The following is a 22,921-nucleotide window of genomic DNA, read 5'->3' on the forward strand; positions in this document are numbered from 1 at the left end:
ATAACATAGGATAATGTTCCTTTTTTTGAGTTTGGGTCCACTATAACAACAAAAGTAACAAAAAAAATACTGCACTATACTTTTCATCCATCCTTGAAGCTTTCGTATTTGTTACTTTCAAGCATTAGGAACAAATGAACAAAGTGGTAAAAAAAAAAGTACTTCTGGGCTTAATCAGTTATTTTTGGTGTAAAATGCTTCATGGTCTGTATAATGGGGACATACTTTGTGCCTAAGTATCATCTTAGAAAGTATCTTTATTTCTTTAGGGCAAAAAAAAAAGAAATTTCATAATTTCCATCATTTTGCATTATGGTCTATATACATATACATATATACACATTAGGCAGGTGTGGAAAAATGCTGTAAAGTAAGAATGCTTTTTTAGAAATAGAAGTGTTAAAGTGGTTGTAAACCCATTACATACAACCACTTTAACCGCGCCGTAGACATCGGGCGCATGCGCACTGAGTGTGCCGTTTCTAACAGGGATTATGCCATTTCTTGCCGTTAGTGGCAGCACGAGCGCACATGTGCGGGAGTGACGTCACCGCGGCTCCGCCCCGTCACAGCGCCGGAGCCACGATACCTGGAAGTCACTCCGGGATAGATGGCAGCGTTGGAGGAGGTGAACGAGGGCCGATGCGGCGGCTTCCATCTCAAGTAAGTAATTCATAATGAGCTAGTATGCTTTGCATATTATGCCTTTGTCTTGCAGGGTGTATTTTTTTGTTCATTTTTATCAATTAACAAAATGGAAAGTAAATTAACAGAAGAGCAATCCAAATCAAATCAACATCTGGTGTGATTACCCATTGGCTTCAAACCAGAATCAGTCCAGAGCACCTCCTGCCATTTTTCTGCACCCCAGTCCCTATGTTTTTGTTCATCCTTGTGTCGCTTAGCCTTGTTTCCATGTTGGAAGTATGGCTTTTTGGTAAAAAAATTCTTCTGTGAAGACCAGTTCTGGCCAGACTTCTCCAGACAGTAAATGAATGTACCTGTGCCCTACTGGTTGCCAGTTCTGTGCTGCTGGCAATGCTGGGCATCTTCCAATGTCAAATGGAAGAAAGCATGATGTGTCTAATCAATGGTGTCCTCAATGCAGAGAAATACATCCATTTTGCCATATCATTAGGGAGACACATGATTGGCCCCAGTGTATTCTGCAGCAGGATAACGACTCCAAATATACAGCAAATTTCATTAAGAACTATCTTCAGTGTAAAGAAGAAAAAGGAGTCCTGGAAGTGATCATTTGGCTCCCACAGAGCCCTGATCTCAACATAATGGAGTTTGTCCAGCATTACACAAAAATAGAGAGGGATTAGAAGCAGTCTACATCCACAGAAGATCTGTGGTTAGTTATTTAAGATGTTTGGAACAACCTACCTGCCGAGTGTCTTCAAAAACTGTGTGCACAAGCACTGTATGTACCTAGAAGAATCAATGCTTGGTTGAAGCCAGAGGGTAGTCACACAAATATTGATTTGATTTAGATTTAAAATTTTGAATGTATTTTTTTTATACATATAATTAGTTTGGTAACACCATCTATGCTACAATCTCCTTGCAGATTTCTATTTTGCATCTGCTGAAAAATAAATATCCGTGGTTAATTTATGGATTGGAATAACAGATATAAGCCTGCAGTAAGAACATTTTATTTTTATAACTTATAAACATAACATAAAATGTGTTTCTCCTTTTTTTACTCCTACTCATTACCAATGTTTTACTACAGTGCCTGCGTAGTGATCACAACACAGTCCTATTCATCATCCATAGTGTATGGAGCCACAGCAATCTCTGGGAATCATATCTATTTTTACACAGCTAATAAAAGGGAAGAGATTAACCAGGAGCTTCTGCAACATTTCACCCGCATGTAAACCTGCTCTTTTCATTAACTGCTCCTGAGCTGGACTACACACAGTCCTCCATACATAGAGCAGTGCTCTTTGTACTAGGGGGTGCAGACAATGGTTAATACACAGATAATAAAACTCACTTAAGAAGGTTAAGCCACTAGTTCACAGGCTGATGCCAGCTCCATGTCAGCTTGTAGGATGATATTGTTCAGGCCTCAAGTATTCTGGCCTATTTGCTGAATCTTTATATATTACAAACGGATCACATGCCAAATATACTTTGTGACCTTGGTGTTGTTTCAAAACTGATGTGTGTAGTGGAAATAAACCACAAGAACAGAAGTTTAGTAGACCATTCTCTACTGTGTACTTTGGAGACAGCATCACACAAGCCATTTGCCATTGTATCTAAAAATGTGGACTACAACTTCTGCCTTCAACTGATCCTCCCGGTCTCTCCAAAGCTGGTGTTACCGGGAATACAGGATGGCGAACATAGGCCTAGATGCCCTAAATTGCTACTCTCATATTTGTTGTATTGTGCTTAAAGAGAAATTATACTCAAGTGGAATGCCCATTCCCCTCCCTCTGTAGGTTCTTGGGAAAAATCTATTAATGCTGCTCTTCCTATGTATAAGTTGACTTATATTGGCAGGAACTGCCCTAGAAATTTTAATAGGGTATGGCAGCCATGAACAGCTTAGGCAGGTAGGTTTTTCCCTAAGGCTGCATTCATACCTGAGCGTAGCGTTTTCAATCAGAAAATCATGTTTTTTTACCGCGATTTCCCGCGATTTTGTGCAGGGCAAAAGGTCACCAATGTTAAAAGAAGAAAAACGCCCAAATCTGCTCAATTCGAGTGACAAAAAAGGGTCCGGAACTTGTTTGAGCTTCAGGCGTTCGGCATCAGGTGACATGGAGTGGAGATGTGAACCATCTCCATTGAGAATAATAGATTTTTTCCCCTCTAGCATTTTGTAGCTTCAGGCTTCAAGCTACAAAACGCTCAGGTGTGAATGGGGCCTTATACCTATTGGATATGTGCTGGTGTGGCTGGGAAACCTTCCTTATGTATTCTTGGATGTTTCGAAGGATGAGCACTGTGAAGCTTGTGAGTTTCCTATGTGGTTTATACTGATATGTAGAATTTGCTTCTCTTACCATTGTCAGTGTGTAATGTACTACTTTGACTACTTCCATTCCATTACCTTTGAACCATGCCTTTGTTCAATAAAGGAACATTCTGTTTGTTAAAAAAATTGTGAACTAGGACTAATGTAATGACTTTCATTTTACATCAGGCTGTGTTAGCTGGACATTTATATTTGCTTAAATCTCAAAAGGGTGCACCAACTGGCTTAAAATGCAAACTGCACTATATGTCACACTGAGTGAGTGCCAACATTCAACCAGCTCCTTAACTTTTATATTGCCCTGTAGTGTACCTGGACTCCATACTGCTCCTTTCCTCTGGTGGTACCCTGTACTGTACGTCACCTCCAAATCCAGGGAAACCAATCTTCTTATCTACCACCAGTGTCCTGCCTGTACTGCTGCTGTTACATGCCTTCAGTACCCCCTATAGTGCATCTTCTCTTCCTTTCCCACATCCTGTGAGGGAGTATGCAATATGCTAACAACAAACCAGTGAGTTGGGGAAATTTATTTTCCAACCATTGGAGGCATACAAAGGTAACATCTAATTTATGTCTTAATATCGGGACCCGCAAGACAAAACAAATTTACATCATGACATTCATCTGCAGAATGGGACACCTTATACTGTATCTGAACCCCAAACTCTAATCCTTCTCCATTCCGTCCAAAAAAAAAAAAAAAAAAACATTGGCTAAATATATTTTAAGGCAAATTAGGGAAGCTTAAACAGAGCCACGTGATCTCATAAAATTTGATTTTGATGTCATATGTTTTTATTATATTATAACTAAGTGAACTATGTTTGCTGAGTAGAGCACCTCTGCTTAATACGTTTGTCAAGCTGCTATCTGAGCATTTTAGAAAAAGGTATCTGTGTCAGTCAAAACCTGAATGTAGTTTATTACATTTGAAGTCATTTATGGCCACAGAACATTTATTGATTTTTACAGTGTAGCATCATAATAACCCTGGGATCATTTTCCACAAACCCTTTTCACCCTTTGGTAAACCAAAGCATGGCGCAATATACAAATATCTATGACTATATAATCATGGAAAAGATGTTCAATATAGCAATGTTGGCATTGCTTAGCAAACACTGCAGATTTGGCCCCATTCACAAAGCTATAACACACAAGAATAAGGATGCTTATTTAAAAGATGTCAATTGTTTCAGCTGAAAAGAACTTGAGCATTGTTGAAGATTTATGAAAGCTCCTCATCCCTGTATTAAAGCTTTGTGAATTGAGGCCAATGTATCATATAATTTAAATTGTTCTTTATAATGTAGTATCCTGGAAGACATTTTGTCTAATGCCACGTACACGCAACCAAATTGTCCAGCGGACTTAGTCCGGCAAGCAATCCGCCGGACTTTCTAACGAACAGACTTGGCCACACATGGACACTCCGAAAGTCCGATTTCTAAAACGATGACGTACAGCACGTACGACGGGACTAGAAAAAAGAAGTTCTATAGCCAGTAGCCAATAGCTTCCTTCTCATACTTGCTTCTGAGCATGCGTCATTCTTAGTCCGCCTGACTAGCACACTGACGAATGGATTTTCCGCTGAAAGCCAAGTCCGGCGGACAAATTTTGAGTCAAAACTACTTTCTAAGTCTGCCGGACTTTACAATGAAAAAGTCTGCTGGAGCCCACACACGATCAAATTGTCCGGTGTAATCCGGTCCGGCGGACTAAGTCCGCCGGACAATTCGGTCGTGTGTACGCGGCATAATACTTTTAAATTAGTACTTTCTTTTTTATCAAACACAACTCTTTAGGTTTCCCATTTGATGGTTCTGGGTTGTGTTTCATAGGATTTTGCATCACTTTGTTTTGCCCAATTTGAATTCTGATATACAGTGCTTTGCAAAAGTATTCACCCCCTTGTATTTTTTTGTGTTTTGTTGCCTCACAACCTGGAATTAACATGGATTGTTTGAGGATTTGCATCATTTAATTTACAGAACATGCCCATAACTTTGAAGATTTTTTTTATTGTGAAGCAAATAGGACAAAATAACAGAAAAGGTTAATGTGCATAACTAGTCACCCCCCAGAGTCAATACTTTGTAGAGCCACCTTTTGTGGCTATCACAGCTCCAAGTCACTTTGGATAAGTCTCTATGAGTTTGCCACATCTTACCACTGGGATTTTTGCCCATTCCACCTTGCGAAATTGCTCCACCTCCTTTAAGTTGGAAGGTTTGCGCTTGTGAACAGCAATCTTTAAGTCTGAGCACAGATTTTCTGTTCGATTGAGGTTTGGGCTTTGACTAGGCCATATTAACACATTTCCATGTTTCCCCTTAAACCACTCAAGTGTTGCTTTAGCAGTGTGTTTGAGGTCATTGTCCTGCTGGAAGGTGAACCTCCATCCTAGCCTCAAATCACACACAGAGTGGTAGAGGTTTTGCTCAAGAATACCCCTGTATTTAGCACTAGGGATGAGCTTTGAGTTTGAGTCGAAACTCATATTCAACTCGAACATTGCCTGTTCGCCTGTTCAGCGAACAGTGAACAATTTGGGGTGTTTGCAGCAAATTCGAAAAGCAGCGGAACACCCTGTACAAGTCTATGGGAGAAATCTAAAGTGCTAATTTTAAAGGCTAATATGCAAGTTACTGTCCTAAAAAGTGTTTGGGGACCTGGGTCCTGCCCCGTTCCCCAAACACTGCCCTTTTTTCGGGAGCAGTGATTTTAATAATGATTAAAGTGAAACAATAAAAGTGTAATATTGCTTTAAATTTCGTACATGGGGGGTGTCTATAGTATGCTTGTGAATGGGCGCATGTTTCCCATGCTTAGAACTGTCCCTGCACAAAGTGTCATTTCTGCAGAAAAAAAATTCATTTAAAATCACTCGTGGCTATAATGAATTGTCGGCTCCCGTAATACAGAGAACACTTATTGAAAGTCATTGCTAAAGAAAAAAAAAAGCGTGGGATTCCCCCAAATTCAATTACCAGGCCCTTCAGGTCTGGTATGGATATTAAGGGGAACCCCGTGTCAAATTTTTTTTTTTAAATTGACATGAGATTCCCCCTAAATATCCATACCAGGCCCTTCATGTCTGGTATGGATATTAAGGGGAACCCCGCGTCGAATTAAAAAAAAATTGACGTGGGGGTCCCCATAAAAATCCATACCAGACCCTTTGTCTGAGCATGCAACCTGGCAGGCCACAGGAAAAGAGGGGGGGACGAGAGAGCGCCCCCCCTCCTGAACCGTACCAGGCCACATGCCCTCAACATGTGGGAGGATGCTTTGGGGGTCTGTGACCCCTCAAAGCACCATGTCCCCATGTTGATGGGGACAAGGGCCTCATCCCCACAACCCTGGCCGGTGGTTGTGGGGGTCTGTGGGTGGGGGGCTTATCAGAATCTGGAAGCCCCCTTTAACAAGGGGACCCCAGATCCTGCCCCCCGTTTGAAATAGTAAGGGGGTACATAAGTACCCCTACCATTTCACAAAGAAAGTGTAAAAAATAGTTAAATAAGACAAACACACTTTTGAAAAATTCCCTTATTAAGAATAAAAAAAAATTAAAAAAAGATTCCAGCGGTGGTAATCCACTCTTGCTATCCAGCGATGGATGATCATCTCTCCGGGGTCCAGCGATGGCTGATCTGATCCAGCGCAGTGCATCCATCCATCTTCTGTCTCCACGGAGGAGACACTGCGGGGATCCCGGCGGCCTGACGTTTGTTATATGCGGAGGGCGGGGCCACCCGTAACCTGACCCCGCCCCCCTCTGATATGATTGGGGAAGCCGGGCTGGTGTTCTTTGGGTGACATTATGTGTTGGGTTTGCATCAGACATATCTTTTCTTTGATGGCCAAAAAGTAAAATTTTAGTCTCGTCAGACCAGAGCACTTTCTCCATACATTTTGGGAGTTTCCCACATGCCTTTTCGCAAATTCAAAACATGCCATTTTGTTTTTTGCTGAAAGTAATTGCTTTCTTCTGGCCACTCTGCCATAAAGCCCAACTCTATGGAGTGTACAGCTTATTGTTGTCCTATGTACAGATACTTCAGTCTCTGCTGTAGAACTCTGCAGCTCCTCCAGGGTTGCCTTAGGTCTCTGTGCTGTCTCTCTGATTAATGCCATCCTTGCCCGGTCCGTGAGTTTTGGTGTGCGGCCGTCTCTTGGCAGGTTTGCTGTTGTGCCACGTTCTTTCCATTTGGCTATGATAGATTTGATGGTGCTCCTAGGGATCCTCAAGATTTGGATATTTTTTTATAACCTAACTCTGACTTGTACTTCTCAACAACATTGTCCCTTACTTGTTTGGAGAGTTCCTTGGTCTTCATGGCAGTGTTTGGTTAGTGCTGCCTCTTGCTTAGGTGTTACAACCTCTGGGGCTTTTCAAAAATGTGTTTATATGTAATGACAGATCATGTGACACTTAGATTGCACACAGGTGGACATCATTTCACTAATTATGTGACTTCTGAAGGTAATTGGTTGCACCAGAGCTTTTTATGGGCTTCATAACAAAGGGGGTGAATACATACGCACATGCCAATTATCAGTTTTTTATTTCTGAAAAATAGTTTTATGTATATTTTTCTAATTTTACTTCACCAACTATTGTGTTCTGATCCATCACATATAATTCAAATTAAAAAAAAACATTGAACTAAAGGCTGTAATGTAACAAAATAGGTAAAAAGCCAAGGGAGGGGTGAATACTTTTGCAAGGCACTGTACAGACATTGACTACCCACCAAGAGAAATAGTGGACAGATTGCCACCCAGCAAATCTTCCAGTACCAGCCAGGAGAAAAGCCTAGCATTTCCTTGATATCCTTGCAGAATTGATTGATACCTGCAACACAACAGAAGCAAAAAAATGTCAGTTTACTGCCAGTAACATCTTACTTTATAAATGGCGTCATGATGAAACAAAGACCTGCATCAATTCCATGGGCATAACAGATTTCATTATTTATTACAAAGTGGTTACACAGCAAGAGGTGGGTTAACGCATATAACCCTGTTTAGACATATTGGCTGGCAATCTTCTATACAGGGTTATATATTCTAGATTTATTGATAAGTTGCACATACGATATACACTGGGGTGAAGAGCGGTCCTATTTTAATGGAATATTTGTCGTGCTTTAAACTTGACAACTCATTGGTGACATGATTGTGTATAATAGTTGCATGTATGTCTGCACACAAGGTGTTGGTTTTATATACATTTTAAAAAAAAATATTGAATATTGTGTCAACAAATAAAATATATATTTAGTTTTTAGTAATAGTTGTTAAATGTGTTATGACCCTAAGTCACGATACTCTTCTTTTCTCTTAATTATTGTAAGTTACTAATTAAAAAAGCAAAACAAAGAGGACACAGAACCAGCAACATACTGTGCTCAGCTTGTAAGATAAGTGTAAGTAAAAACATGGAGCTGGGTGCCTTTTTATTTTTCAGACCTGCAAGGTAAAGCCATAATGTGCTAGTATGCATCCCATACTAGCACATTATGTGAAACTTACCTGAAAATGAAGCATTCCAGCAATGCAACGTCTTTGCTGGAGGCCACTTCCATCTTCACACATCTTCCTTCCAGGTCCACGCACTCTGGCTGTGTGACTGGCCAGAGCCACAATGACATCACATGCACGGGGAAGCTGCTGTTTAAGGCACAGGATTCTGAGCCCGGGTGGCCATTCCTTCAGAGCGCATGCGCCGATGATATCATCGGTTGAATGTATAGTAACTATCTCCTAAACGGTGCATGTTTAGGGGATATTTACAGTACCTATAGGTAAGCCTTATTATAGGCTTACCTATACAGTGCCTTGAAAAAGTATTTATACCTCTTGAAAAGTTACAACCAAAAATGCAAATGTATTTTATTGGGATCTTCTGTGATAGGACAGGGGTAGTGAATTAAAATTCATGGGGGTCTGGTCAGAATTTTTTTTTTCTAGCGGAGGTCCAAGTGTCATATTGGTGCTATGACTCCACATGATATCCTCCACATCGCAGCCTCCTGTGCACGTCACAGGCCCCCCACCTCAGACCCCCCATCACAGACCCCCCATACCACAGACTGACCCCGTATCATAGACTGGCCCTCATCATAGACTGCCCCCCCATCACAGACTGACCCCTCAATCACAGACTGACCCCACCATCACAGGACTGAACCCCCAATCACAGACTGACCCCCCATCACAGGACTGACCCCCCATCACAGGACTGACCCCATCACAGAATGGCCCCCCATCACAGACTGACCCCCCATTACAGACCCCCCTCGATAGTACACTATTGTCCTGCACAGCACTCTCTCCTTCCCACAGAGCCCTACCTTATTCACATAAGACGGAAACCATGGCAGCCCTGGACAACAGGTGGGGCATTAAAGGTGAGTGATTGATTGCTTGGACTGCCCCGCTGCGTAGCAACTAATCACTTGCTTCTTAACTTAAAAAAATCCCACCCTTTGTCCAGAGCGGCCATGCTTCTCATCTTGTGTGAATAAGACAGGCAATGTGAGGAGGGGGCAGTGCAGAGATCCTATCGTAAGGACAGACCCGTGTGCGGCGCGCCTGCCATTGCTTTGAACATAGTGGAACAGGCAGGCGAGCTGGCGGCGGGGAGAGGAAACACAGGAAACTATTTGGCGAGGCTGCGGTAGTATGGCTACTGGGGTCGGAACTGGACCGCAGTCCGCCATTTAGTGTTGCCTGTGTTAGACCAAAATAAAGTGGCACATAATTGTGAAGTGGAAGGAAAATGAAAAATGGTTTTCAAAATGTTTTACAAATAATATGTGAAAAGTGTGGCATGCATTTGTATTCAGCCCCCCCAATCTGTCAATACTTTGTAGAACCTCCTTTCACTGCAATTACAGATGCAAGTTTTTTTGGGATGTTTCTACAGCTTTGCTTTGTCAAATAGAGAGCATCTGTAAACATTCAAATAGAGAGCATCTGTAAACAGTCAAACAGAGAGCATCTGTAAACAAATCTGTAAAATTTAAAAGTCTTGCCACAGATTTCCAGTTGGATTTAGGTCTGGATTTTGACTGAGCCAATCTAATACATGAATATGCTTTGATCTAAACCATTCCATTGTAGCTCTGGCTGTATGTTTAAGGTCGTTGTCCTGCTAGAACGTGAACCTCCTCCCTAGTCTCAAGCCTTTTGCACTCTAATGCCACGTACGCATGATCGGATTTCTCGGCGGAAAAAGATATGACGGCTTTTCCGGCGGGATTCCGCTCAAGTTTGCCTTGCATACACACAGTCATGCAAAACTTTGCTGAAATTACAACCAAGAACGCAGTGACGTACAACCCTACGACCAGCCAAGAAAATAAAGTTCAATGCTTCAGAGCATGCGTCGAATTGTTTCCGAGCACGCGTAGAAATTTTACACTTCGGAATTGCTACAGGCGATTGCATTTTCGGCTAGGAACTTTTCCCAACTGAAAAATTGAGAGCATGCTCTCAATCTTTTGCTGGCTGGAATTCGGTCAGCAAAAGACCGATGGAGCACACACACAGTCGCCTTTTCCAACGAAAAACTCTAAAAAAAAATGGTGTGTACATGGCATTACAGGTTTTCTTCTAGATTTCTTCAAGATTGCCCTGTATTTGGCTCCATCCATCTTTCTATCAACTCTGACCAGCTTCCCTGTCCCTGCTGAAGAAAAGCATCCCCCCAACATGATGCTGCCACCATCACGGTGGGTATGGAGTGTTCAGGGTGATGTGCATTGTTAGTTTTCCGCCACACACAGCATTTTGCTTTTAGGCCAAAAAGTTCAATTTCGGTTTCATCTGACCAGAGTGCCTTTTTCCACATGTTTGCTGTGTCCCCCACATGGCTTCTCGCAAACTGCAAACGGGACTTCTTATGGCTTTCTTTCAACAATGGCTTTTTTCTTCCTACTCTTCCATAAAGGCCGGATTTGTGAAGTGCACGATTAATAGTTGTCTTGTGGACAGATTCTCTCACCTGAGCTGTGGATCTCTGCAGCTCCTCCAGAGTCACCATGGGCCTCTTGGCTGCTTCTCTGATTAATGCTATCCTTGCCCAGCCTGTCAGTTTAGGTGGATGGCCATGTCTTGGTAGGTTTGTAGTTGTGCCATACTCTTTCCATTTTTGGTTGATGAATTGAACATTGCTCCGTTAGATGTTTGAAGCTTGGGATATTTTTTTATAACCTAACCCTGCTTTAAACTTCTCCACAACTTTATTCCTGATCTGTCTGGCGTCTTCCTTGGCCTTCATGATGCTGTCTGTTCACTAAGGTTTTCTAACAAACCTCTGAGGGCATCATAGAACAGCTGTATTTATACTGAGAATAAAATACACACTGGTAGACTTTATTTATTAATTAGGTGACTTCTGAAGGCAATTGCTTCCATTAGATTTTAGTTAGGGGTATCAGAGTAAAGGGGGCTGAATACAAATGCACACCACACTTTTCAGATACTTATTTGTAAAATATTTTGAAAAGCATTTATAATTTTCCTGTCACTGCACAATTATGTGCCACTTTGTGTTGGCCTATCACATAAAATCCCAATCAAATACATTTGTGTTTTTGGTTGTAACATGACAAAATGCCAAGGGGTATGAATACTTTAGGTACAAGTAAAAGATTGAAGTTTACAACCACTTTAAAGCAGTATTAAACTCAATTGAAAAGATTTATTATATTGCAGCTTACTAATTCTTTGATGTGATGTTTGTGTTAGTTTATCTTTTTTAGGCTTTCTTCCATTTTCATCTGGTGATCCAGCCAGTAAGTCTGTTGTTTTCCAAAAGAACAAGCTTTTTTCCAGATGTATCAGTTTACATGAATTGGACAAACCACTGGTGTTGGGTTTAACACTGGCGGGAGTGCTTAAAATGATCAGCTTTCATTTAATTATTTATTGTAAAACCTTTATCCCAAAATAATTTTTTTTTTTTGCTGTAACTGACTATAAATTTCGAGCTGGAAATTGGCTTCAATATGTTAGTGTATTTAAATCTGATATTACATCTAACACTCCCTACCCTCAGAATGACCATGCTGCTCTCCTAAGGTAACCCCTGTCCTCATTCATCCAGAATGGGGGCACCCTAATACAGGATGCGTGTTAGTGGCCAGATCACCAGATGAAAACAGAAGTAAAAAAAGCCTAAAAAAAGAAAACAAATGCAGCCACCACATCTAACAATTGATATATTACATTTTGGGGTTTGGGTTTTCATTTATAGGGATCCATTGTTACAGCTGCAGATTTTCCACACCATTATTCCATCATACATACTATCATATGGCTGCACAGGAAATCAGGCTCTGTTAAATACATCTATGCCAGTGTTTCTCAATTGCAGTCCTCAAGGCGCACCAACAGGTCATGTTTTTAGGATTTCCCTCAGATGAAACAGCTGTGGTCTAAGGCAGTGAAACTGATCAAATCACCTGTGCAAAATAATGGAAAACCTGAAAACATGACCTGTTGGTGCGCCTTGAGGACTGGAATTGAGAAACACTGATCTATGCCCACCGAATAAAAATCATCTCTCAATCATTGCTCTCACTCAACTAAACAGATCAATGGTTTCTGTTATTTACTGCACTTTGTATATCATCAAGTTCGTTGCATGTATAAATGAATAATGCTGCAAATGTAAAAAAAAATATATATCTTAAAGTGGAGTTCCGTTTAAAAAATAAAAATAAAATAAAAGTCAGCAGCTACAAATACTCACCCTCTCCTCTCTGCGGTATTGTCACTGTGGGCGCCCGGCTGTGGTTTTACAGCTGGGCAAGCACTGCACACGCGCGAGCCGTGCGGTGCGTTGTGACTGGCCGGGCAATCATCTGGGACCTGTGACGTGTCCCAGATGATTGCGAGAGGGAGGGTTTCCGCTCCCCCCCCCCCACAAAAAAAAATTACTTGCCAAATGTGGCATTTCAGGGGGTCACCTTCCCTTAAAGCGGAAGTTCCAGTTTTTGTGTGGAACTCCACTTTAAACACACAAACAGTTGCAAAACAAAATAAGCAATATACATGGGAAAAAGAATATGTTACTTACCATAAAACCAGGACACAGCTATGGCTTCCAGAAATACTACAGTTAGCACAGCTGGGCCAGTGGCGTACTCCTCAAACAGCTTCACCATATAAGCACCACCCTGAAAGCAAGACATGTGGGCCTCATATATAACAATGTTTTTGCAATGGCTATAATATGACCATTTGGAAAATTGAAGAAATGTTCTACACCTGAGATTTCTTGCCTGGATAACTACCCTACTGTTATATACAGACCACCTGCATATATACATTGACTTTATGGATTTTGACATAAATAATGCTACACTATGGCAAATTCACAATTTGAATCCCAAAATACTGCACTTAACTTTCTCCCACCATTCATTTATAGAATTTACCTTAGCCAAAAGCTGAGAAGTTATTCATGACTCCAATTTTAAGAACAAGTTGCCATGCTCTTGGTAAATGTTGGCTTTCCTGCAGCTGTTATTTAGCGCAATGCGCCCCCCATGGTTCAATTTTCCCCGTATTCTTTTATTTATTTATCTTTAGATTTTTTCTTCAAGTAGATAGAATTTGAGGGAAGACCTGATTAGTATGCTGATGCTCTTTTACTGTCATGTCAGAAGGTTGGGAGTGTGTTTTTGACCAAGCTGGACCTCTGCTGTAATGGAGGTCAATGATTTAAGGGTGTCTGAAACCACAAAACTAACAGTATAGACTAACAAATCCTTTGGTAGATAAAACAGCCATATACAATGGATATAACAAGTCTACACACCCCTGTAATAATGTCTGGTTTGTGTGTTGTAAAAAAAAGTATACAAAGATAAATAATTTGAGAACTTTTTCCACATTTAATATGACCTATAAACTGTACAACTCCGTTGAACAACAAACCGAAATTTTTTAGGCTGAGGGAAGTAAAAATAAAAAAATAAAACTATATGGTTGCACAATTGTGCACACCCTTAAACTAATACTTTGTTAAAGCACCTTTTGATTTAATTACAGCACACAGTCTTTTTGGGTATGAGTCTATCAGCATGGCACATCTTGACTTGACAATGTTTGCCCACTCTTCTTTGCAAAAACACTTCAAATCTGTCAGATTGCGAGGGCATCTACTTTGCACAGCCCTTTTCAGATCTCCCCACAGATTTTCTATTGGATTCAGGTCTGGGCTATGGCTGGGCCATTCCAAAACTTTAATCTTCTTCTGGTGAAGCCATTCCTTTGTTGATTTGGATGTATGCTTTGGGTTGTTGTCATGCTGAAAGATGAAGTTCCTCTTCATATTCAGCTTTTTAGCAGAAGCCTGAAGGTTTTGTGCCAATATTGACTGGTATTTGGAACGGTTCATAATTCCCTCTACCTTGACCAGCTGCAGAAAAACAGCCCCAAAGCATGATGCTGCCGTCACCATGCTTCACTGTGGGTATGGTGTTCTTTTGGTGATGTGCAGTGTTGTTTTTTGCACCAAACATATCTTTTGGAATTATGGCCAAAAAGTTCAACCTTGGTTTCATCAGACCAGAACGCATTTCCCCACTAGCTTTTGGGAGACTTCAGATGTGTTTTTGCAAAATTTAGCGGGGCTTGGAGGTTTATCCCTGTAACTAAAGGGTTCCAACTTGCCACTCTACCCCATAATCCAGACATACGAAGAATACAGGAGATTGTTGTCACATGTACCACACAGCCAGTACATGCCAGATATTCCTGCAGCTCCTTTAATGTTGCTGTAGGCTTCTTGGCAGCCTCCCTAACCTGCTTTCTTTTTGTCTTTTTATCAATTTTGGAGGCACGTCCAGTTCTTGGTAATGTCACTGTTGTGACATATTTTCTCCACTTGATGATGACTGTCTTCACTGTATTTGAACCATGGTATATCGAATGCCTTTTGCTTAATGCTTAATTCTGAACACAGCTACATCCCCAGTTATAAGAGGGTGTGCAACAACGTTATTTTCGATTTTTTTAGTTTTAATCCCCCTCCCTCCAAAAGATTTCAGTTTGTTTTTCAACTGAGTTGTACAGTTTATTGGTCAAATTAAAGGTGGAAAAAGTTCTGAAATTATTCATCTTTGTCTCATTTTTTTACATCAAAGAAACCTGACATTTTAACAGGTGTGTGTGTATACCTTTTATATCCACTGTATGTACTCAAAATGACTCGCTGGTTGCTTGCTTGACGTTCAGCTTTAAGCAATAATCTTTGAGACCAATTCATAGGAAAATGCAAATTTCAATTAAAGTAGATATGCCAGTTGGTGTTATATAAAGAAGTCCAAAGAAGACTATAACATTAACAATAAATCGCTATTGCTTGAGTAGCAGCTGTTGACAACACCCTCGCTGTCTAAACCCAACATTTATTTTGTTCTTATACTCAAGAATCTTTGGTTAGTAAACATTTATTATGCAACCCTCTGCCAAATTAAAAATAAATTTGGCAGAATGATGAAAAGAATGCCATAAACACTTAAAAATGTCATACTGTATATCTCAAATAAAATAAGTTATTTACTGTATAAAATAATATTGAGTTCGTTATTGTGCTCACTGTTTCTTTCATATATCGCTCCCCCTGTTGTTTTTAATCTTAACTTTTGATACCAAAGCTTTGGCAGGACATATCCAGTTATCGTATATTTGTATAAGGTAAACCCAATTCAAAAATCCAGCTAAGAAAATTACAGAATATGTGCTTATAGCTGCTGATTTATGTTCAACACTCCAAACATTTCAGCGTTCTTAGATTGTTTGACTATATAGTGTACTATTAATAACTCAACTTTATAATTCCAGTCAGTATGATATATTTTGACATACCGTATATCCCAGTTTGGAGAATTTCGCTTAACATTTACAGTATATGCTCAGTCATATCTAAAAGGCACAAAGTTCTTTCTTTATTTAAACGTTTCTGTTCTTACTTTCATGTTTTCTTTTTTAAGTTACTTGTTAAGACCCATTATTACGAGAAGACTATTCATTAAAATCATAAAAAAATCATACATTTATGGAACTCTCTGCCCAAGATTTGGTACATGGCGTGGCCTTAGACTACCAAAGCACATGAGCCTGTGGGCTCCAGTTACATAATTCTTCTTCTGTTCCTTTATACATGAGACATGATATATGACTGTGATATGCCTTACTGGCAAAGAGAGAGTATACTGTCTGTCATTGCCCCTTACTAAAATAGCTCAAAGGAGACTTGTCAGGATATCAATATTGGGACTGATTTGTTGTTAAACATGCAAACCTTGGGGCTATCAATTGTATCTCTGCTTCACTAGTGAGCTACTGACCTGGAACAAGCATGCAGTCATGAGGCAAACCTGATATGCACATATTTATTCTAGATCAGTAACTTACTAAGCTCTTTTCTCACCTTTAAAGTTACTCTGTTGCTAATTTAAAATAGTTTTTAATTTTGCTTTTTGATTTGGACAAATGAAAAACTGCTTACTTTTCTGTCACACTGATGGACTGAAGATAAAAGCTTGCTCAGATATCGTCTGCATTCCTGGGGCAGTGGCTATCACAAACTGCCATGGTTAATCTTGAAAAACCAAACATCTTTAGGAGGTGTAGCTCCACCTGACTTTAATTTGTACTATATCGCTGCTCAGCTGGCTTACCAAGCCAAGACTAGGTGGGAACCTGATTTGGGAGCGGTTAAGCAGGATGAATGGGAGTAAATACTAGATAATTATAAAATGGTCTTTCCCAGGGTCTCTGATCATTTGGCCCTGTTGTATATTTTACACAGGACTTATTTGACTCCAGTTTGTGTCTCTTGCTGTAAACCCTATTATGTCCTCCTTGTGGGCAACATGCGGCACCTTTTTTAACCTTATATGGTCCTGTCTAATAGTTCAGACATTTTGGAAACAGGTGATACGGTTTCTCCATGACCATATTGGCTCTCCATGACATATTTTGCATGAAACACTCTTTACTGCTCGAAAAAGTGATTGCACGCAACTGAATGCAGACAACACCACAAAAGTTTGAGACCAGAGTACCGGAGATTGTGTGTACATAGAGGTTGACCTACCAAATACAATAAAGTATGGGATAGATGGTTAACGCAACCCGATACATGTTTGGGTGATGACTCTTGTGTTCCATGTTATATACATGGTCTCCAAACTGTGGCCCATGGGCCAGATGTGGCCCTTTGCTTGCTTTTATCCAGCCCTTGTTCACTGATACTAACAATGGGACAGAATTCCCCCACTGACACCAATGTAGGCACAAAATCCCTCCCAATGACACCAATGATGGGGCACAATTTGTTCCAATGACACCAACAATGCGGCCCAATGACACCAATGATAGGGCACAATTCCTTTCAATGACACCAATGATGGCAATTCTTCCCACTGACACCGATGATGAGGTGCTATTCCTCCCACTGACACCAAAGATAGGGCATTGTTTATTCCCCATGATGTTGGGGCCTTTTCCATTCTCAGTGGTTATAGTCCAGCCCCCCTTATGTGTGAAGGACAGTAAACTGGCCCTTTGTTTAGAAAGTATAAAGACCCTGTTATATACCATTGACTACAGAAAACGTGAAAAAAGTACTAAAAATAATTCTAAATAAAAAATGTGAGCAGCAACACTTTCTACGAGACATATACACAGTGATTAAATATAAAAATAAGTAATGTTACGCTAATCAGTTATGTTGATATAAATGAACATTCAAAATAAAATACACAATAAATCAGAAACAGTTCAAAAGTGATGTAAAAATCCTGGTGTCAGTCTCCACCATCCACCATCGTAGTGATCTTAAATTATCAGTGCCTCCGCCAACAGCTGAAAGACTCTCTTACCAGCTCCTGTTGATCCCTCATTACAAGGGATTGTTAGTGCTTGTGGCTTTCTCCACGTCCCCTGGATAAACTTCACCCTATGACAAAACAAGTAGGGCGGAGTGACACGCTGACGTCAGCAATCCCACACGTGCCCTAGAAGGACAGGTTTGTTTTGTGTGTTGGCCGACACACTCAAATTAAAGGCACATCAGCGGCAGCTATAGGGGCAATATTTTATATTTCTATACATTTTAAAATACATTTTATAAAGACTTTACACTATGTGGAGCACTTTGCTTTTTTGGAGAAATCCTCATACCCAACACGGTGTCAAGGGGTGATCTTGTATAGAAGACCATACGGATCTGGAGAAAGGCCTTCGCTGGGCTAAAGCTAACGGTCTCTTGTAATGACACCAGGATTTTCACTTGTGGACTGTTTCTAATTTATTGTATATTTATTTTGAATGTTCATTTATATCAACATAACTGATTACGCGACCTTATATTCTATTAACTGCAATCTTTATTTTTTTTCTTCTTTATTTGCGGTTCACAAGCAATGTCTTACTTGCATACAAATATACTGGTCTATGATTGAAGTATTGGTATAGAGCCATTTTATACCATTGAATGGTCTATTGGCTAAGTAATTGGCATATCTGAGTTTTCTTTTTAGTAATGCTGATTTCGTTATCTGCTATTTAATCTTAATAAAGTTGTTTTTGGAATGTGAAATATCATCTGCATTCAACACTTTCAGGAGTGATAGATGTTGGCATCCCCTGCTGTGCACTTTGTGGTTTCCTCTGTTACCCCTACGTCAATACAGTACACAAGAGTTGGTGAAAGGAACCAGAATGCACAGCAGAACCTGGAACCAGGTATCCAACAAAACTAGAAGTGTATGCGGAAGATTTTTTAGCAAGACTTTTCAACCCAGAGGAGTTTGTTACTAGTAGGACACTTAACTGCTTGCTTTGCAAGAAGGCTTTTGTTTTATAGTCCTGATTCCAAAGCCTGTGAGATTTCCAGGTCAGTGATTTTGGCAAATTTGGAAAGGGGGAATTTGATTTCAGATTTCCCCTTTCTACAATTCCATTTCCCAAAAAGTTGGGACGCTGTGTAAAATCTACATTACAACAGAATGCAATGATTTGCAAATCTCATAAACCCATATTTTATTCACAATAGAAAACATATCAAATGTTTTAAAAATAATTTTTTATTTTTTTATTTTATTTTTTCAATAAAATGAGAAAATGTACTATTTTAAGAAAAAATAAAGTGATTATGAAATTGATGGCAGCAACACTTCTAAAAAAAAAGTTGGGACAGGGCCATTTTTACCACGGTGTAGTGTCCCTTCTTCTTTTAGCAACACTCTGTAAACATCTGAGAACTGAGGAGACCAGTTGCTGAAAATTTTGGGAGAGGAATGTGGTCCTATTTTTGCCTAATATAGGATTCTAACTGCTCAACAGCCCTGGATCTTCTATGTTGGGTTTTTCCTTTTAAGATGCGCCAAATATTTTCAATTGGTGAAAGGCCTGGACTACAGGCAGGCCAATTAAGCACCTGGATTCTTCTACTATGAAGTGCTTCCTTCCCTGAAAAAATATGTTGTGTGGATGGTTACATAGGCTGCTCTAAAACTTGGATAAATCTTTCAGCATTGATTGTGCCTTTCCAGATGTGCAAGCTGCCCATTCCACACACACTTATACACCCCTATACCATCAGAGATGCTGGCTTTTGAACTGACGCTGATAACAAGCCAGAAGGTCCCTCTCCTCTTTAGTCTAGAGCATGTTACACCCATGATTGCCAAAAGGAATGTAAAATTTTGATTTGTCTAACCACAGAAAAGTTCTCCAGTTTGCAACAGACCATTTTTAATGAGCTTTGGCCGGGAGAAGTCAGCTGCGTTTCTGGATCATATTCAGATATGACTTCTTCCTTGCATGATTTAGCTTGCATTTTTGGATGGCACAATGAATTGTGTTCGCATAGAGTGATTTTTGGAAGTATTCCTGAGCTCATACAGTGATGTCCATGTCCATCATAGAATCATGCCTGTTTTTTTTATGCAGTATCGTGTGAGAGCCGAACATCACAGGCATCCAATATTGCATTTTGACCTTGCTCATTGTGAATTCTCTAGATTCTCAGAATCTTTAATGATGATTCTGAAATTGTTTGACAATTTTTACATGCAGCTTTTCACAGGTTTCACAGAACCTCAGGCCATCGTTACTTCAGAGACACTCCAACTCTCTAAGATGCTCTTTTTATGCCCAGTCATGTTACTGACCTGTTGCCAATTAACCTAATTAGTTGCAGAATTTTCTTACAGCTCTTCCTTGTTAGTACCCTGTACTTTGCCAGCTTTTTGTTGCCCTGCTCCAACTTTTTTGAATCTGTTTATGCCATCAATTTCAAAATTACCCTATTTTGTTCTTAAAACTGTACATTTTCTCGGTTTAAACATTCAATATTTTTTTCTATTATGAATAAAATATGGTTTTATGCAAATTGCAGATCATTGCAATATAGATTTTACACAGCATCCAGGCTTTTTTGGAATTGGAGGTTGTATGTTTTTTTTTAATTAACTGTCAAGAATTTGCATAACAGATCTTAACACAATTATCAGTATAATTTGAAGAAACAACAGGTGCAAAGCAGTGCAATTTGGAGAGTATGGCTACTGACAGCAATCAATGTGTTTACAGAAAATGTTTCAATGAAAGATGAAAACCGGTCGTTATTGGTAAATTAACTTTGTATACTGCCCTTGCCTGAAAATCACAAAGAGTTAAAACCTATTTCCAGGGTGTTATGAATAGCGCTGCTTGGTACTGGGTACATTTGGCCAAGAAGGGAAACTTGTCAGTCTTAAGTCAAATTAATTGACTCAAATTGAATTTCAAGTGTTTTCCTGTAGAAAGTTTTCCAGGGTTAATAAAAGAAACATCAAGTTCATGAACTTTATTTTCATTCATCTGCTTACCATTGTTCCTCTTAATACACAGGTTGACCTAGCTTGAGAAAACGCTACTAAATAATACAACCAGATAAAATGTATCTCAGTTATTCACAAAATGTCATACTTACAAATGTCAAGGTGGAAAGAGCCCCGAGATAACAGACCACAATCAAAAGGAGGACAAAAAGTTCTCGACGTTTGCCCCATACATGTGGGAACTCATCTAGAACAGCAGTTATAACTCCTTCCAGACCTGCAAACTGTACACAGAAAAAGAATATGCATATTAATCGAATCTGTGAAATTTAATTAGAAGGGGCAACCACCCCAAAAAAGTGATATTTCAATCACACGGAGGGCCTGGAATTGGAACACCAGTGGGAGTTCCTGGGCTTCCCAATTTCTTTGTGGCATTATTTGTAAATTAAAACCTAGCAGGGAGACTAGGAACTTTTTGTAAAAGGGCAAGCGTTGCCCCTAGGAACGTTGCAAGCCACTTACCTTATAACAGGAATGAAACTAACCCTAACAATCTTTAAAAAATATTATGCCTTATGTTCAGTAGTGTTTCAGTAGCGTTTAAGTGAAACTCTCTAATTGTAATTATTTAAAACATAAAAAAACAAGAAGAAAAAAAGAATGCATGGATCTGGAGCAACATCGCATAAAAATGTTTATTCACTTTGAAAGAAATGGAATGCATTCAAATTTACATAGGTCGTAAGCAGCACTGTATCACTGTCTGAAGATACCATGCAAGAGGAAGCAATCACTGGGGCTGATGATTTTGCAGATGGTCCCTTAATTTGTCACCTCTAAATAAGACAAGCCAGGGAAGGAGTAGCACACACCTATGTCTTCTGTACACTTAACACTGACGCTCCAGTATACCAGCAGCCAGAGCACAGCAATGCTGTGTCCCTGCCTACCCCTTTCAAAGGCAATGGCAACGCGTTTCTGGCCGGTCACCTTTGTGAAACTTTAACAAAGGTTTTAGAAGGGGAAACACCCTAAAACGCATTGCTGTGTGTCACAATGCTGTTACAATTACCTACCCAATTGTGACTGCTTTGCACTTCTTTTGAAGTAAATGTAAAGTAGTGAGTGTACAGCTTGTATAACACTGTTAATTTACTGTCCCCTCAAACTCAACACACTGCCATTAATGTCTAAACCGCTGGCAACAAAAGTGAGTATACCCCTAAGTAAAAATGTCCAAATTGGGTCCTAAGTGTCAATATTTTGTGTGGCTACCATTATTTTCCAGCGCTGCCTTAACCCTCTTGGGCATGGATTTCACCAGAGCTTCACAAGTTGCCACTGGAGTCCTCTTCCACTCCTCCATGATAACATCACAGAGCTGGTGGATGTTAGAGACCTTGAGCTCCCTCCACCTTCCATTTGAGGATGCCCCACAGATGTTCAATAGGGTTTAGGTCTGGAGACATGCTTGGCCAGTCCATCACCTTTACCCTCAGCAAGGCAGTGATCATCTTGGAGGTGTGTTTGGGGTCATTATCATGTTGGAATACTGCCCTGCAGCCCAGTCTCCAAAGAGAGGGGATCATGTTCTGCTTCAGTATGTCACAGTACATGTCAGCATTCATATTTCCCTCAATGAACTGTAGCTCCCCAGTGCCATCAGCACTTATGCAGCCCCAGACCATGACACTTCCACCACCATGCTTGACTGTAGGCAAGACACATTTGTCTTTGAACTCCTCACTGGTTGCCACCACACGTGCTTGGCACCATCTGAACCAAATAACTTTATCTTGGTCTCATCAGACCACAGGACCTGGTTCCAGAAATCCATTTCCTTAGTCTGCTTGTCTTCAGCAAACTGCTGTGGTCTTTCTTGTGCATCATCTTTAGAAGAGGCTTCCTTCTGGCATGACAGCCCTGCAGACCAATTTGATGCAGTGTGCGGCGTATGGTCTAAGCACTGACAGGCTGACCCCCCCACCCCTTCAACCTCTGCAGCAATGCTGGCAGCACACCTATGTCTATCTCCCAAAGACAACCTCTG

The 22,921-nt window shown here is 40.2% G+C and overlaps 1 protein-coding gene across 1 annotated transcript in view; it reads right to left on the reverse strand.

The window, feature by feature from the left end:
* Positions 1 to 22,921, reverse strand: part of SLC6A4 (solute carrier family 6 member 4) — a 183,414-nt gene that overhangs the window by 21,392 nt on the left and 139,101 nt on the right. Inside the window, exons 10-12 of the mRNA XM_077480340.1 lie at positions 21,021 to 21,152; positions 13,104 to 13,203; positions 7,768 to 7,868 (exon numbers count right to left, since the gene is read on the reverse strand). Coding sequence (XP_077336466.1) covers positions 7,768 to 7,868; positions 13,104 to 13,203; positions 21,021 to 21,152 — 333 coding nt within the window. The remainder of the gene's footprint in view (positions 1 to 7,767; positions 7,869 to 13,103; positions 13,204 to 21,020; positions 21,153 to 22,921) is intronic.

The sequence above is a fragment of the Lithobates pipiens genome, unplaced genomic scaffold (assembly GCF_037356315.1).
Source record: "Lithobates pipiens isolate NorthernLeopardFrog02 unplaced genomic scaffold, aLitPip1_a1.2 Scaffold_16, whole genome shotgun sequence".
In the NCBI taxonomy this organism is placed as follows: domain Eukaryota; kingdom Metazoa; phylum Chordata; class Amphibia; order Anura; family Ranidae; genus Lithobates; species Lithobates pipiens.